This window comes from Salvelinus fontinalis, chromosome 5, assembly GCF_029448725.1.
Source record: "Salvelinus fontinalis isolate EN_2023a chromosome 5, ASM2944872v1, whole genome shotgun sequence".
Taxonomy (NCBI): Eukaryota; Metazoa; Chordata; class Actinopteri; order Salmoniformes; family Salmonidae; genus Salvelinus; species Salvelinus fontinalis.
In genome coordinates this window covers 51236082-51250756 of record NC_074669.1, presented here as the reverse complement: position 1 = coordinate 51250756, position 14675 = coordinate 51236082, and the positions used below count along the sequence as shown (strand labels likewise).

Here is a 14675-nt window from a genome sequence, read left to right as displayed (position 1 = left end):
GAGCCTACATCTGTAGCTAAAGTTTTCTCTTAATGAAAATACCTAATAGAAAGCCTTAAGGTACAGAGGTTAGCTATGTCCATAAACTTTTTACAAATGTTAAATATCTGTGTGTGTGTGTGTGTGTGTGTGTGTGTGTGTGTGTGTGTGTGTGTGTGTGTGTGTGTGTGTGTGTGTGTGTGTGTGTGTGTGTGTGTGTTTGTGTGTGTGTGTGTGTGTGTGTGTGTGTGTGTGTGTGTGTGTGTGTGTGTGTGTGTGTGTGTGTGTGTGTGTGTGTGTGTGTGTGTGTGTGACAGGTGGAGGAGGTCTTGGAGGCAGTGAAAAATGCCACCAACGAGCAGGACCTGGCCAACCGCTTCAAGGAGTTTGGCAAGGAGATGGTGAAGCTCAACTATGTGGCTGCCCGCAGACAGCAGGTAACACAAACACACTCACACTACAGGTAATAGTCAAATGAGCGTGTATTACAGAGAAACGGGAAGACTGCTCACACGCACGCGCACGCACACACACACACACACACACACACACACACACACACACACACACACACACACACACACACACACAACTGTACCTCCAGCACCATTATCCCCTCTAACCATCAGCGATGTGTTAAACCTCGAGACGATCAGATCCAGCCAGGGGAGCTGTAGAATGAAACCAGTAGCCCGGGCAGACACATTCAGAAAAACAGATAGATAGATAGATGGAGAGCCCTTCGGCTCTTACCAAGACACAGCGGGAACACTGATTCTCTATCATAGCAGTACATGGCACACACGCCCTCGCGCACAAAGCAAGCAGATACAGTCTCTGTCATGGCACTACATCACACCGCTGTCTCTATAGCCAGCCTAGGGAGAGGGAAACGACTCTGCTCCCAACACCAAGCTATGCTCTCAATCATAACTGCATTGCTTGCTGTTTGGGGGTTTCAGCTGAGATATCAGCTGATGTACGAAGGGCTACATTTGATTTGATTTAGATAACTGAACGCCTTCTCCAAAAGCACGTTTAAAAGCTGAGCTGTAGCCGTGGAGTCGTGACTATGCCGCAGCACACAGTGTCTGACTGAGGAATGACTGAGCCTGCGTCTCACACGTGCCATTTGGGACACGTGCTGGACGAGTCGAGCTGCCATCTCTCGGTTGGTTGACTCGCATTTCAACGTACCTGGAAATGCCTCTTAAAACATCGCCATGGAAAAATAATTTTGTGAATTCAGGGGAAATTGTTAATGTCTTTTGGTGCCTTCTTAAAGCTCCACTAAGTGTGGGTACTTTTTGGGAAGTGGCACGTCTTTCAGGGAGTGCTTTTTACCTTTCTTAGAAGGCGAACTCTTAACAATGCATACGCAGAGTTTTGACAGGGAATCTGTGATAAGTAATGTGTTACGCTCTCAGTCGGAACTGTTGGGTCACGCAAGTTGCCCTCTTCAAGGGGACTGGCTTCACATAAAATGTAGGTCTTTATATCAAGGAGGTCTGTCAACCAAGGCTTTTGTGATGTGTGAATAGAACACGCGTAGACGTATTGAATGAAGCCCACGCAATTTAAAGCCTCAAGGTTGAACTTTCAACTCAACACATATCTTATGCCCACAATAATGGTATGTGACCATTCTTTTGAGTGTGTTTCACTAAATGTTCAGCCTTCGTTTGGATAATATCTTCAGAGTGATTTCAAACAAAGTGACAGTACCTCAAACTATTCAAATCAATTCCAATACTGCTTCAAAACAAAAGTCAAAATATGTTTAGTATGTTAGTCAAATTCTGCAGGTTTACCATATAACCTGTGCTGAGGTCTGGTCTGTATATATGGAGCATGTCCTAACAAGTACAGCATTTCCTAAGCAATATAAAATTTCTTAACCAGTATATCACGTTTTCCTAACCAATATAACAATTCCTAACAATTATACAGCATTTCCTACAGTATATAACGTTTCCTAAACAGTATACAACCTTTCCTAACCAATATACACTGAGTATACCAAACATTAAGAACACCTTCCTAATATTGAGTTGCCCTGCCCAATTTTGCCCTCAGAACAAACTCAATTTGTCAGGACATGGACTCTACAAGGTGTCGAAAGCGTTCCACAGGGATGCTGGCCCATGTTGACTCCAATGCTTCACACAGTTGTATCAAGTTGGCCGGATGTCCTTTCGGTGGTGTACCGTTCTTGATACACACAGGAAACAGTTGATCGTGAAAAACCCAGCAGCGCTGCAGTTCTTGACGCAAACCGGTGCGCCTGGCACCTGCCACCAGACCCCGTTCAAAGGCAATCTTGCCCATTCACCCTCTGAATGGCACACATACACAATCCACATCTCAATTGTCTCAAGGCTTAAAAGTCCTTCTTGAACCTGTCTCCTCCCCTTCATCTGCCCTGATTGAAGTGGATTTAGTAGGTGACATCAATAAAGAATCATAGCTTTCACCTGGAATCCCCTGGTCAGTCTGTCATGGAAAGAACGGGTGTCCTTAATGCTTTGTATACTCAGTGTATAACATTTCCTAACCATAACATTTTTTAGACAATATATAACATGTCCTAAACATTATACAGTATTTCCTAACCAGTCTACAGCATTTCCTAACTAGTATATAGCATTTCCTGACCAGTATATAACATTTCCTAACTCACCCGTCTCGTCTTCAGGAGCTGAAAGACCCCCAATGCCGGGACGAAATGGCAGCAGCACGCGGCGCCCTGAAGAAGAACGCCACCATGCTCTACACGGCCTCGCAGGCCTTCCTGCGCCACCCGGACGTGGCAGCCACGCGCGCCAACCGCGACTACGTCTTCAAGCAGGTGCAGGAGGCCATCGGGGGCATCAGCAGCGCCGCCCAGGCCACCTCGCCCGGCGACGAGAAGCACGGCCACGCTGGCATCGGCGAGCTGGCCGCGGCCCTCAACGAGTTTGACGTGAGTACCATAATCGATTTGGCTCTCCTCAGCGCCGCGATGAAGTCGGAAGCGTTGTGTGGAGTTCTATGGTGTCGGCAAGGCTGTGAGTCTGGCTGTGGTGTATTTCTAAGGCTGTGCCCAGGTGACTCCCAGGCTTTGGTTTCCGTTTCCTTCCTCTCTCTGTGCTCTGTGGCCACATCACAACTATTAGCCTTGTGTCCATGTGTTCTCCAAAAGGGCAGCCGTTCTGGCAAAGCGTCTTAGAAAGGGATTCTTGTATTGTATTGACGCTTTTTTTGGGGCGGTCGCGTTTGAGTTTTTGACAGTTGTACAGAGTACTTTACACTTGATCACCTCTACTGTACTGTACACCCATGGACTCGCACAGAGAGACGGAACAGTGAATGCCACTGACTAGCATTACCACTGAATCCATCCACTGATATACTCTCACATTCCCTCATCACACTTCCCCAAAGCCTTGAACGATCTGGATTCAGAGAGACCTTTGCCTTCTTTTTCAGCAAACTGCTCGGGTTTGTCTCTGTTGCCTCTGCTTTCATAATAGATCTTTTTTGACGCCCTTTTAATGACGTACGACGTGATAAAGCTCTATCTGCAACCGCAGCCAACAATTATATCAGACCATGAATTATTCAACTAACATTTGCAAAGGGAGAGAGAGCGTCACAGAGGCACACAAACACTCACACACACACAAACAGACACATAAACAGACACACAAACACACTTCCGTTTCCCACCTCAGGTGTGTGGGACTGACTTTCCCATATTCATCTGTTCAGTCTTTCGATTCCCCAACACAGCCTGCAATTCCACCACATGCGTATCGTCTGTCATTTCCTTTGTGTTGATATGATTTACAGTAACTTCGACAGATGACTTCATTCACCTGAGCATTTTCAAACATCGCTATTTGATCAAAGGATTACTCTGAGGCAGGTCATTTACAAGCTGAACAAATGCCACCTCAGCAGATAAGTCCGTGTACATTATTGTGTGTGTCCTATCTAGTGTACTACTTTTGGCATGAGCCCTATGAGCACTATATAGGGAATAGGGTGCCATGAAACCCTGCCGTTTTCATTCATCTCTGTATGTAATCTTTCATTTAACTTCCCTTTAAGTACACACACTGGCAGCACTGGAGGAATACGTATATTACAAGGATATTCCTAAATATTATTTCTAACTTGTACAAAGAAGTGGCGTCAAACGGTGGCAAATTCCAGAGCGGTTTCTGCTGCTTCGAGAAATATGACTAAATGCTCTCACCTAGTGGCCAACGACTATAAATACACATTTAACTGACTGTTTGTTGTCATACTGACTATACAAGGACTGAAAGTTAACAGTTCTTCGATGACATATTCAATGAAGAATGTTGAGTTGCATTTGAATTTAGTCTTTTATCAGACGCTCTTATCCAGAGCAACAAGAGTTACGTGCCTTGCTCGGCAATTCAAACCAGAAACCTTTTGGTTACCGGACCAACGTTCTTAATTAACCACTATATTATAGTACCACTATATATGGTACTCACCTGCCACCCCATTTAAGTTACATACCAATAAGCAGGCAATATATTTCGAGGGAGAATATTGAAAAAGTAATAATATCTAATATCATTGGTTTGATTGATCGGTCATGTATTATTGGCATAATAGTTAGAAGCGTGGCTTTGAATACATTAGCAGCTTTTAATGCATTTTTGTTTCATCGATCTGATAGTATTCCGTGTCATGAGTGTATTATGCCTTGAAGTGTAAAGTGGTTGTGCACGGGACTTTTAGTAGCTTGTAGTGCAACAAAAACACCTCACTCATGTGTTATCCTTTGGGTTGGCTAGCATACCACGTGGTTTGTGGTAGTCTTAAGGCGTCCGCATGCTTGTGCGTATATTATGACGACATTTTGGTTTGTTTTGGTCTTCAGCCAGGGTTTTCTTTTTACGGCTGTTTGTGACTACATTTTTCTCAGAGGTAAGCCGAAGTTTGAAAGTCTACGCCTCTTCGTCGGTGATTGGTCAACAGTAGGGATTCTTCAAGTCTTTGTTGTCATTCAACAAGACGACTCATTTTCATGCACGTTTTTCCACTTGAGAAATACGGCACCAAACATCTTAGTTAGATGTAGAATTGTGCGACTGAGCTCTCCTCGGCAAAAACATCCAAGTGAATGACAGTTTTATGGAGTTATCTTAGATTCATTCGGACTGGCTACAGCGTCTCAAGATGGACAAGCAGTACTATTACCTAGTATGCAGACCACGGAAGGCTGATTAGGGGAGGACGGCTCCTAATAATGGCTGGAACGGAGCAAATGGATTGGCATCAAACACATGGAAACCATATGTTGGATCTATTTGATACCAGTCCACAAATTCCGTTCCAGCCATTACCATGAGCCTGTCCTCCCCAATGAATGTGCAACCAACTTCCTGTGATGCAGACACCTATACAGGGCATGATGTGCTGTAAATAGACCACAGGTAGACAGGTAGCTGAATATAATTTGTATTATAGTGCCCCCGTGTGGCGAAGTTGAAAATTGCAAGCATGTCTATACACCTGTCACTCAACACCTGCAATGTAGGTGAGGCGAACACTTGCTTAGATATATCAAATGCAAAGCCTAAACATCAGATTGAACGTGTTAAACATTTTTCAAATGGTGGTGAATATATAGCCTGGTCCCAGATCTGTTATGGTGTTGTACAGCCAACGCGTGTGGTCATTGGCTATACAGAACAAACAGATCTATAAGTCTGGATATACATGATCGTCATCCAGGACGACAGCTGTAAAGTTCAGCGTGTTGGCAGTGTTTTAATTTACGATTTTATAGATAACATTTATAGATACTGACCCTTTTTGTACATCACGTTGATGTCCTTTCAACAAGGTATGCGGTTTTAATCAGAAGATCAGGCTCAAAGACCAGATTGGCACAAAGTATTTTGGCCACGGGAAATACACCCTATTTAACACGTGTGTATATATCCCAGCTGGCACAGTCCCTCCAAAAGCGCGATTAAGGTCGGAGGTAAACGCCAAATAGATGGTGGAAACCTCTTAATTACTCTATGCCTGTTACTGTCTCGACATGTTCATCAGTTCCCCGGCCCGTTTTCTAGCCATGAATCCATTGGAGCAGTGGCATGCTACAATGGAGAAAGACAGAAGGGTAGGAGCACTCGCTTTCAGGTATGCATAATAAACAAGAGAATTTACAGACCTTGATCCTGACAACCAACCTAATCCTCCCGCTTCCATCTGCTGTCCGAGCGCGACGGGGGGACCAGGCAAGGATGCCGAGTGAGGCCCCGGACGAGACAGTCTGTATTTGCTGAATGGATGTGGAACGAAACGGGGATAGGGTCAGAGGACATGAAAGGCAACCCCTAGGTTGACAGGGCGACTCCTGGGTGGAGCTTCGCTGCAGCGGTTGGACTGCAGTGAGTCAACACTCATCTCAAGTGAACAATTTTAGCTGACAGTTTCAGATGTGGAGTACTTGACTCTAGAGAACGTGTTTTCTACGAGAGGACGACACATCCTTCATCTCAACGTTAGAAGCCTTCTCCCTAAGATCGAGGATATTCGCCTATACTCCGGTAACTGTAAGGTGGGAGGACTTTGAAACACGGCGAGATGGTTCGATATAAAACGCTGAGATTGAAGGTGTAAATGGTGTAGTAATTAGAAGAGACCGCAATCGCAAAGGCGGGGGAGTTTGTATTTATGTAAGATCAGACACTGGGTTCAACTATAGATCAGATTTAAGCCATAACTTAACTATAGATCAGATTGAAGCCCATTATAGTCGGAACCTGTTACATACACCAGAACAGCATACGTTTTATGAATTGTTGGAGGAGACTTGTTCCAACTGTACAGATTTTGGTAAATCAAAGGTTATTGTTGATGGTGATTTGGATTGTAATACAGGGATGCTCAAATAGGGCAATGCTACTTTTAAAGCTCTTAAGAATTTTTGTCATCTGTTTTCTTTACACCAGCTGATTAATGAGCCCACCAGGGTCTGTCCTTCTACCCAAACCATCATTGACTTTGTGTTGGTGCCGGATAGATCAAAGACATCAAACAGTGGGGTTGTAAACTATGGGCTCGGTGATCCTTCCATCACTTTCTGTACAAGGAAGGTTCCTAAAACTGTTTTTAATTGTCATAACTCAATAAAAATGAGGTCTATGAAGAACTATAGTGCAGATGTTTTTTGTTCATTGTTTGAGCAAATTGGACTGGTCTGCTGTATTAAAATGCAATGAGGTAGAAAATGCCTGGGGCAATTTTAAATGATTGTTTTTAGATGCTGTAGACAAGCGGGCTCCAGAAAAAAATGTTAGGACTAAGCAAAGAACAGAACGATGGATAAACGATAACATTTAAAGGCAATTAAGCTTAGAAATGAACGCTTTCTGGAGTTCAGGAAATTCAGGGCAGATGATATTATTTAGAAACTCTAAGAAATTAAGAAATTAGGTTAACAGGATGATAGAGAAGGCCAAGAAAGATTATTTTAATGACAACATATTTGAGAATAGTGTGTGAAGCTGTTTGTTTACGGTAACAGATTCAAAGCCAAAGCTCAGTCTTAGCTCGGAATTTGGAGGAAAGGTCACATCAGACAAGACTGTGGTTGCTGCAGACAGTCTGAATAGCTATTTTACGACTATAGCCGATACATTAGTTAGCAAGTTACCTTGTCAGTCAGATTGTTATGGGAAAAGTCAAGTCCAGCAGTTTTGCTCGCAGCAGGGGATTCAAGTCTGAGTCAACTGTGTTAAAGAAGCTGAAAGAACTTGACCATTCCAAATGAACTGACCTTGACAACATTCCTCCCAGGTTTCTAAAGGAAGCTGCGGTAATTATCACCCCCTGTGTAACTCACATTGTGAATCTGTCTGTTTAACTTGGGTGTTTTCCCAGTGAACTAAAACTTGCCAGGGTCATTCCTCAACAACAAAAATAATAAGTTAGATCATGGAAACTAACGGCCTGTCTCAATCCTGTGTATTTTATCGAAGGTGATGGAAAAGATTACGTTCAAACAGATTGAGAGTCATATTTCCTTACTTAGAGTCATCAGACTTAGTTCTATTGACTGCTGACATCTAGTGGAAGCCGTAGGAAGTGAAAACTCATCCATATGTCTCTGTATTTTGAATAAGAGCTTGGTTGAAAATATGTGTCATGACGTTGGCAGTGGGGGTAGGTTTATGACAGTCATAAATACCTCTTTCCCCCTTTTCCTCTCTCCCTACTATAACTGATGTGACATAAGGAAACCCATGGGTTAACATAGAGATTCTGGGTAACATCAGAAGTTGGGGGAAATGAACTATATTCTGGTAATCCGACCAACTGAACATATGCGGTGGTACTTAAGGTATATTATGTCAGTTCGGTTGCCCTCTGACACATTCTCATCAATGATAGAATAACATAAACTCTATTGTGAAAAGTCTAAACGTCAGAGGTATCGGATTCACATGGAATTGTTGTTTAATTCAAATGTTTGAATATGAAATTATTTGTGAAGAGGTGAAATGTAATTTTAGCTTCCAAATGAGAGATCTGGACTTTCATAAGTGTTCCTCTGCTCACAGTGGCCCGCCCCTGTGAAGAGGCATGGGTTATAAACTTTTCAGACACACCCCTCTCCCTCCACTATAAAAGCCATTGACAATAATATAACTTTCTGTTCCGGGTACACTAGGATGACGGTCCGGTGTCAGAATGGTTCAGATAATAACTACAGAACTAAGCCAACAGCAGCATGGACTTTGATTGTGAATGGTATGAACTTTGAACTCGTATTCACTACAGAAGTGATATCTCCTAGCCGTTGAGTTAGCAACAGCTAAACGTAGGTTAGGAAGGACGTTCCTGCACTCAACCCACACAACGTTCCTCCAACGTATCAAGTAAGGCACAAGAGACATTCTTCAAAGGACAGAGGACTCGGGTTGGCGACACGGTCCATCTACCACCAACCTACTGAAGCGCAGCTCAGAGTAAATATTTATTGCATTTTCCTCTTCAAATGGGCAGTCATTTAGAATGCATAAGATACTGTATTTACGATAGCACAGCTTCGCCTCTGTTCCAGTCTCCCGCTCTTTCACTAAAATCCCGCCCCTTTTCTTTGTGTAACAAGCTGTCATATCTATTCCGCCCACTAGGGACGTTTTTCTGTGACGTAATTTGTGATCAAGTTATGATTTATTGTGTATGTGATTCTGTGTGATTAGTTAGGTATTTAGTAAATAAATAATTAACCCCAATTTTGTATTGCTGATTCAACTTGTTAGCCAGGATTCTTGCAGATAATCAAGGATTTACAACTTTCAGATGAGACTGAATAAAATGACGATTAATGTGACTGTTATGGATGTAAAATCTTACTAAATCTTTAAGAGTTTATTCGGAAGATAACAGCTCTATAAATATTCTTTCGTGGTGTCCCTCTCTAGTTAATTCATATTTACATGATTAGTTCAATCAGGTAATATTAATTACGGAGAAAATATTTTATAGAATAGCATGTCATAGCAATTAATCTGGCATAGTCAAAGACACGACATATGGCACACCCAGAAAAAATACAAACAGGAAGTGGAACTTCTGAGGTTTTTGCCTGCCATATGCGTTCTGTTAATCTCACAGACTTAATTCAAACAGTTTTAGAAACTTTAGCGTGTTGTCTATCCAATACTAATACTAATATGCATATATTAGCAACTAAGACTGAGGAGCTGGCCATTTACAATGGGCACCTTTCATCCAAGCTACTCAATACTGCCCATTCAGCCATAAGAAGATGCCACAGTATATGAGCTCCAATCTGGCTTTAGGAAATCCCATTCCACCCACACTTGCCTACTATATCTAACTGACCACATCAGGAAGGAAGTAGGTGGAGGAACATTTTGTGTTATGCTTATGTTAGATCGCCAAAAGGTATTTGGATCATGAGATTCTGTTAATCAAACTAATAGCAATGGGCTTTAACAACTTGGCCGTATAATGGGTTAGCTCTTATCTGCAAGGAAGAGAACAGATGGTGAATGTATATGGGACCCTTTCTAAACCCAAAATCGTGAACTGCAGGGTACCCCAAGGGAGTGTGCTGGGTCCACTTTTCTTTCTGTGTATATAAATGATCTGAAATCTGCCTGTGCATGTAACTTTTTCCTCTATGCAGATGATTCTGCACTGTTCGTTTCCCACAAAGACAAAAAAGTGGTTGAGAAAGCTGAGCTTCTGAATGTCAGCAAATGGCTATATGACAACAAGCTGTCACTTCACCTTGGAAAAACAGAGTCCATATTGTTCGGGTCCAAACGGAAACTAAGGAAATCCCCAAATGTTAAGGTGGTAGTAGGTGACATAACAGCAAAATATGTTGCATCCTGCAGCACTAATTCCAAAAGGTTTTGGGACAATGTAAAGTCCATGGAGAATAAGACCACCTCCTCCTAGCTGCCCACTGCACTGAGGCTAGGAAACACTGTCACCACCGATAAATCCATGATAATCGAGAATTTCAATAAGCATTTCTCTACGGTTGGCCACGTATTCCACATGGCTACCCCTAACCCCGGCCAACAGCTCTGCACCCCCGCAGCAACTGTATGTCTCAGCGATGTCGCTCTTGCTGCTGGTGATTCTTTGATCCACCTCTACGCAGACAACATCATTCTGTATACATCTGGCCCTTCTTTGGACACTGTGTTAACTAACCTCCAAACGAGCTTCAATGCCATACAACACTCCTTCCGTGGCCTCCAACTGCTCTTAAACGCTAGTAAAACTAAATGCATGCTCTTCAACCGATCGCTGCCCAAACCCGCGGCCCACATAGCATCACTACTCTGGACGGTTCTGACTTAGAATATGTGGACAACTCTAAATACCTAGGTGTCTGGCGAGACTGTAAACTCTCCTTCCAGACTCATATTAAGCATCTCCAATCCAAAATTAAATCTAGAATCAACTTCCTATTTCGCAAAAAAAAGCCTCCTTCACTCATGCTGCCAAACATACCCTCGTAAAACTGACTATCCTGCCGATCTTTGACTTTGGCGATGTCATTTACAAAATAGCCTCCAACACTTTACTCAGCAAATTGGATGTAGTCTATCACAGGGCCATCCGTTTTATCACCAAAGCCCCATATACTACCCACCATTGCGACCTGTATGCTTTCGTTGGCTGGTCCTCGATACATATTCGTTGCCAAACCCACTGGCTCCAGGTCATCTATAAGTCTTTGCTAGTTAAATCTCCGCCTTATCTCAGCTCACTGGTCACCACAGCAACACCCGCAGCACGCGCTCCAGCAGGTATATTTCACTGGTCACCCCCAAAGCCGCCTTTCCATACAGTTCTCTGCTGCCAATGACTGGAACGAATTGTAAAAATCACTGAAGTTGGAGACATATCTCCCTCACTAACTTTAAGCATCGGCTGTCGGAGCAGATTACCGATCGCTGAAGCTGTAAATAGCCCATCCAACCAAATACCTACAGTTGAAGTCAGAAGTTTACATACACTTAGGTTGGAGTCATTAAAACTCGTTTTTCAACCACTCCATAAATGTCTTGTTAACAAACTATAGCTTTGGCAAGTCGGTTAGGACATCTACTTTGTGCATGACACAAGTAATTTTTCCAACAATTGTTTACAGACAGATTATTTCACTTGTAATACACTGTATCACAATTCCAGTGGGTCAGAAGTTTACATACACTAAGTTTGACTGTGCCTTTAAACAGCTTGGAAAATTCCAGAAAATGATGTCATGGCTTTAGAAGCTTCTGATAGGCTAATTGACCTAATTTGAGTCAATTGGAGGTATACCTGTGGATGTATTTCAAGGCTTACCTTGAAACTGAGTGCATCTTTGCTTGACATCATGGGAAAATCAAAAGAAATCAGCCAAGACCTCAGAAAAAACCTCCACAAGTCTGGTTCATCCTTGGGAGCAATTTCCAAACGCCTGAAGGTACCAGGTTCATCTGTACAAACAATAGTATGCAAGTATAAACACAATGGGACCACGCAGCCGTCATACCGCTCAGGATGGAGACGCGTTCTGTCTCCTAGAGATGAACGTACTTTGGTGCGAAAAGTGCAAATCAATCTCAGAACAACAGCGAAGGACCTTGTGAAGATACTGGAAGAAACAGGTACAAAAGTATCTGTGTCCACAGTAAAACGAGTCCTATGTTGACAGTAAAACGAGTCCTATGTTGACATAACCTGAAAGGCCGTTCAGCAAGGAAGAAGCCACTGCTCCAAAACCGCATGGCATAAAAATGTATCTCCAAAGTGAACCATAAAATGTGGTTTCTGGCTAGAACCTCCAAATATCTGGATACGAATGCAATGTTGGCATTGGCAGGGGCTCTTGTTCAGTGAATTCCAACCGCTCCCTCTACTGTGCCAATGTTACCTTCTCTGCAAAGGTACATGTTATGGTAATTCGATCTACTTTGCTTTTTATGTAAAACAGTTTGGCTTTCAGAAAGCAAAAAGAGCAAAGCTAATTTGATTCCAGTAGGTAGGCAACAGTTAAATGAGACAAATTGCCCTCTGCCAGTCAGTGTGTGCTCCCCTGAAGCTGCTTGTTCATGATTGATTCCTGCTACACTATACCACACAGCCCCAGCCTGTGGATGGAGACACTATATGTTAGGCAATGCAACGGCTGGACACACATACACGAAGAAACACACACACACACACACACACACACACTCCTGTAGGAGGATACACAGGACGTAGGGTTCATGCACGTACATGCACGCACGCACGCACACACACACACACACACATCCACAGTGCACACACATTGATTTCAGTAATGGAACTCTTCAGGAGATGGGTGTGTGTGATGACGGGTTCGATCAGTCCTGGTCTGTATCCCTAATGGCACCCTTTTCCCCATATAGGGACAATAGGGATCTGGTCAAAAGTAGTGCGCTTTATAGGGAATAGGGTGTCATTTTGGACCTAGTGTCCTCAGACTGGGTCAGTCTCTGTCTTGTCCCCTCGCTGGACTGAACTGGACTGGGCTGGACTGGGATGAGAAGGGATGGAGGGATGGATGGAAGCAGAAATAGGCCCAGCCAATCTATTCACAAACGAGTGAAGCAATCGAAAGGGAAGGCTGTTTGTTGATGTGAAGGAGGGTAGCTGAGTAGTTTATGTGTCAGATATATGATTTAGTAAAAATGTATGTTGAGAGAATATTATATTCAACGTTGGACAGGAAACACTGGACACATTGTAGAAAGCATTGCACTCCGGCAGCCTTGGGTCTTCACGCTTACTTTCTTCAACTTTTCAATCCAGCTTTTATTTTGTAATTGCATTTTGCGTCAAAACGAACCCCCTCCCCCTTCCCTCCAACACCTAGCCCCTGATCAGAGAGAATGTAATATGTCAGACGGCAGCGCATGTCGTATGCTCACACTTCCTCACCTCCCCAGGCCAAATGAATATTCATCACTCACAGAACCAACCAGCACTCCAGTCCAGGGGAAGATGTCTAACGGAAAAAACACCGACAAAGTACATCTCTCTTGCTATTTAGTTTTTTTTTAAAGATCAAATATCCTTATTTTTATTACTCCCATCTATCCTGTTCTCGTTTCTGCCAACTCCTTCTCTACCAAAGGTAATGAATCCCACACAGTGACCTTTGGAGAAGGAGCAGTCAAATGACACTACTCTGCAGTAGAAGTCAGCCAAGCTATATTGAATGTATTGTTAGTCTGTGTGTGTTCAGTTCCACCTCTCTGCGTTTGAGCGACGAGTTGAATGACATTTTTTGGGGTATTTAGTATTGATTTCCCCTGTCCCACGGAGTAAGGCCTGCAGAGGCCTGTCAAGGTCGAGCCATGACCAAACCTTCTCAAATTAAAAAGGGCTGGTTGAGCTCTTTAAAAGAACCTAGCTCCGTTCTCTCCGCTCTCCTCATAGGCGCACACAGACAGACAAAGGTTAGCTGAGGTTATTGAGCAATGTGACACAGACTAGAGCTGAGGCTGGAGAATGAGAAGGACGGAGGGAAATGAAAGGGCAGCTTTATGAATAAGACTCCTCCTGACAAAACACTTTTAACACGAGAAGGTCAACTCGGGACATTTAGCGGTAGCTACCTGAACCGAGAGATCCATCCATGTCCTTTTAATCATTTTTTAACCTTTAGGTTGTCCGATTTGAGGTTAGAATACATCTTTCATAAAGGAGAACGTACCTTTAGGCTATTAACCTCAAATGACCCTTTGACTCCCTAATGAGAAAGCACTGGGTATGGTGAGGAAGACCGGTTCGCTCCTCCAAAAGGCCAAAAAGCTGTACTTCATAATATGTTTAGAGAAGTGAGGGTTGATTGATTTTATTTGACAGTCCCTATGTATTGCACTACTTTTGTCCAGAGTCCTATGGGGGGGGGGGGGGGGCTGTAGACTTCAGCTCGCACTCCTATGTCCATAGACCGTACTAGCTCACCCTAGTGAGCCCAGCCACATACCCACAGTGGGTTGAGAGAGCTGGCAGTGGCAGTGCAGACTCTGATATGCTATACTAGCTAGCTATGAACCGGGAGTGCATTAAGTCTGCTTCATAGGTGGCTGGCTGGCTGACTGGCTGTCTGACTGGCTGGCTGGCTGGCTTGCTGGCTGGCTGGCTGGCTG

The 14675-nt window shown here is 43.5% G+C and overlaps 1 protein-coding gene across 1 annotated transcript in view; it reads left to right on the top strand.

The window, feature by feature from the left end:
* Positions 1–14675, top strand: part of LOC129855793 (catenin alpha-2-like) — a 515406-nt gene that overhangs the window by 16124 nt on the left and 484607 nt on the right. The window contains exons 3-4 of the mRNA XM_055923816.1: positions 297–416; positions 2675–2941. Coding sequence (XP_055779791.1) covers positions 297–416; positions 2675–2941 — 387 coding nt within the window. The remainder of the gene's footprint in view (positions 1–296; positions 417–2674; positions 2942–14675) is intronic.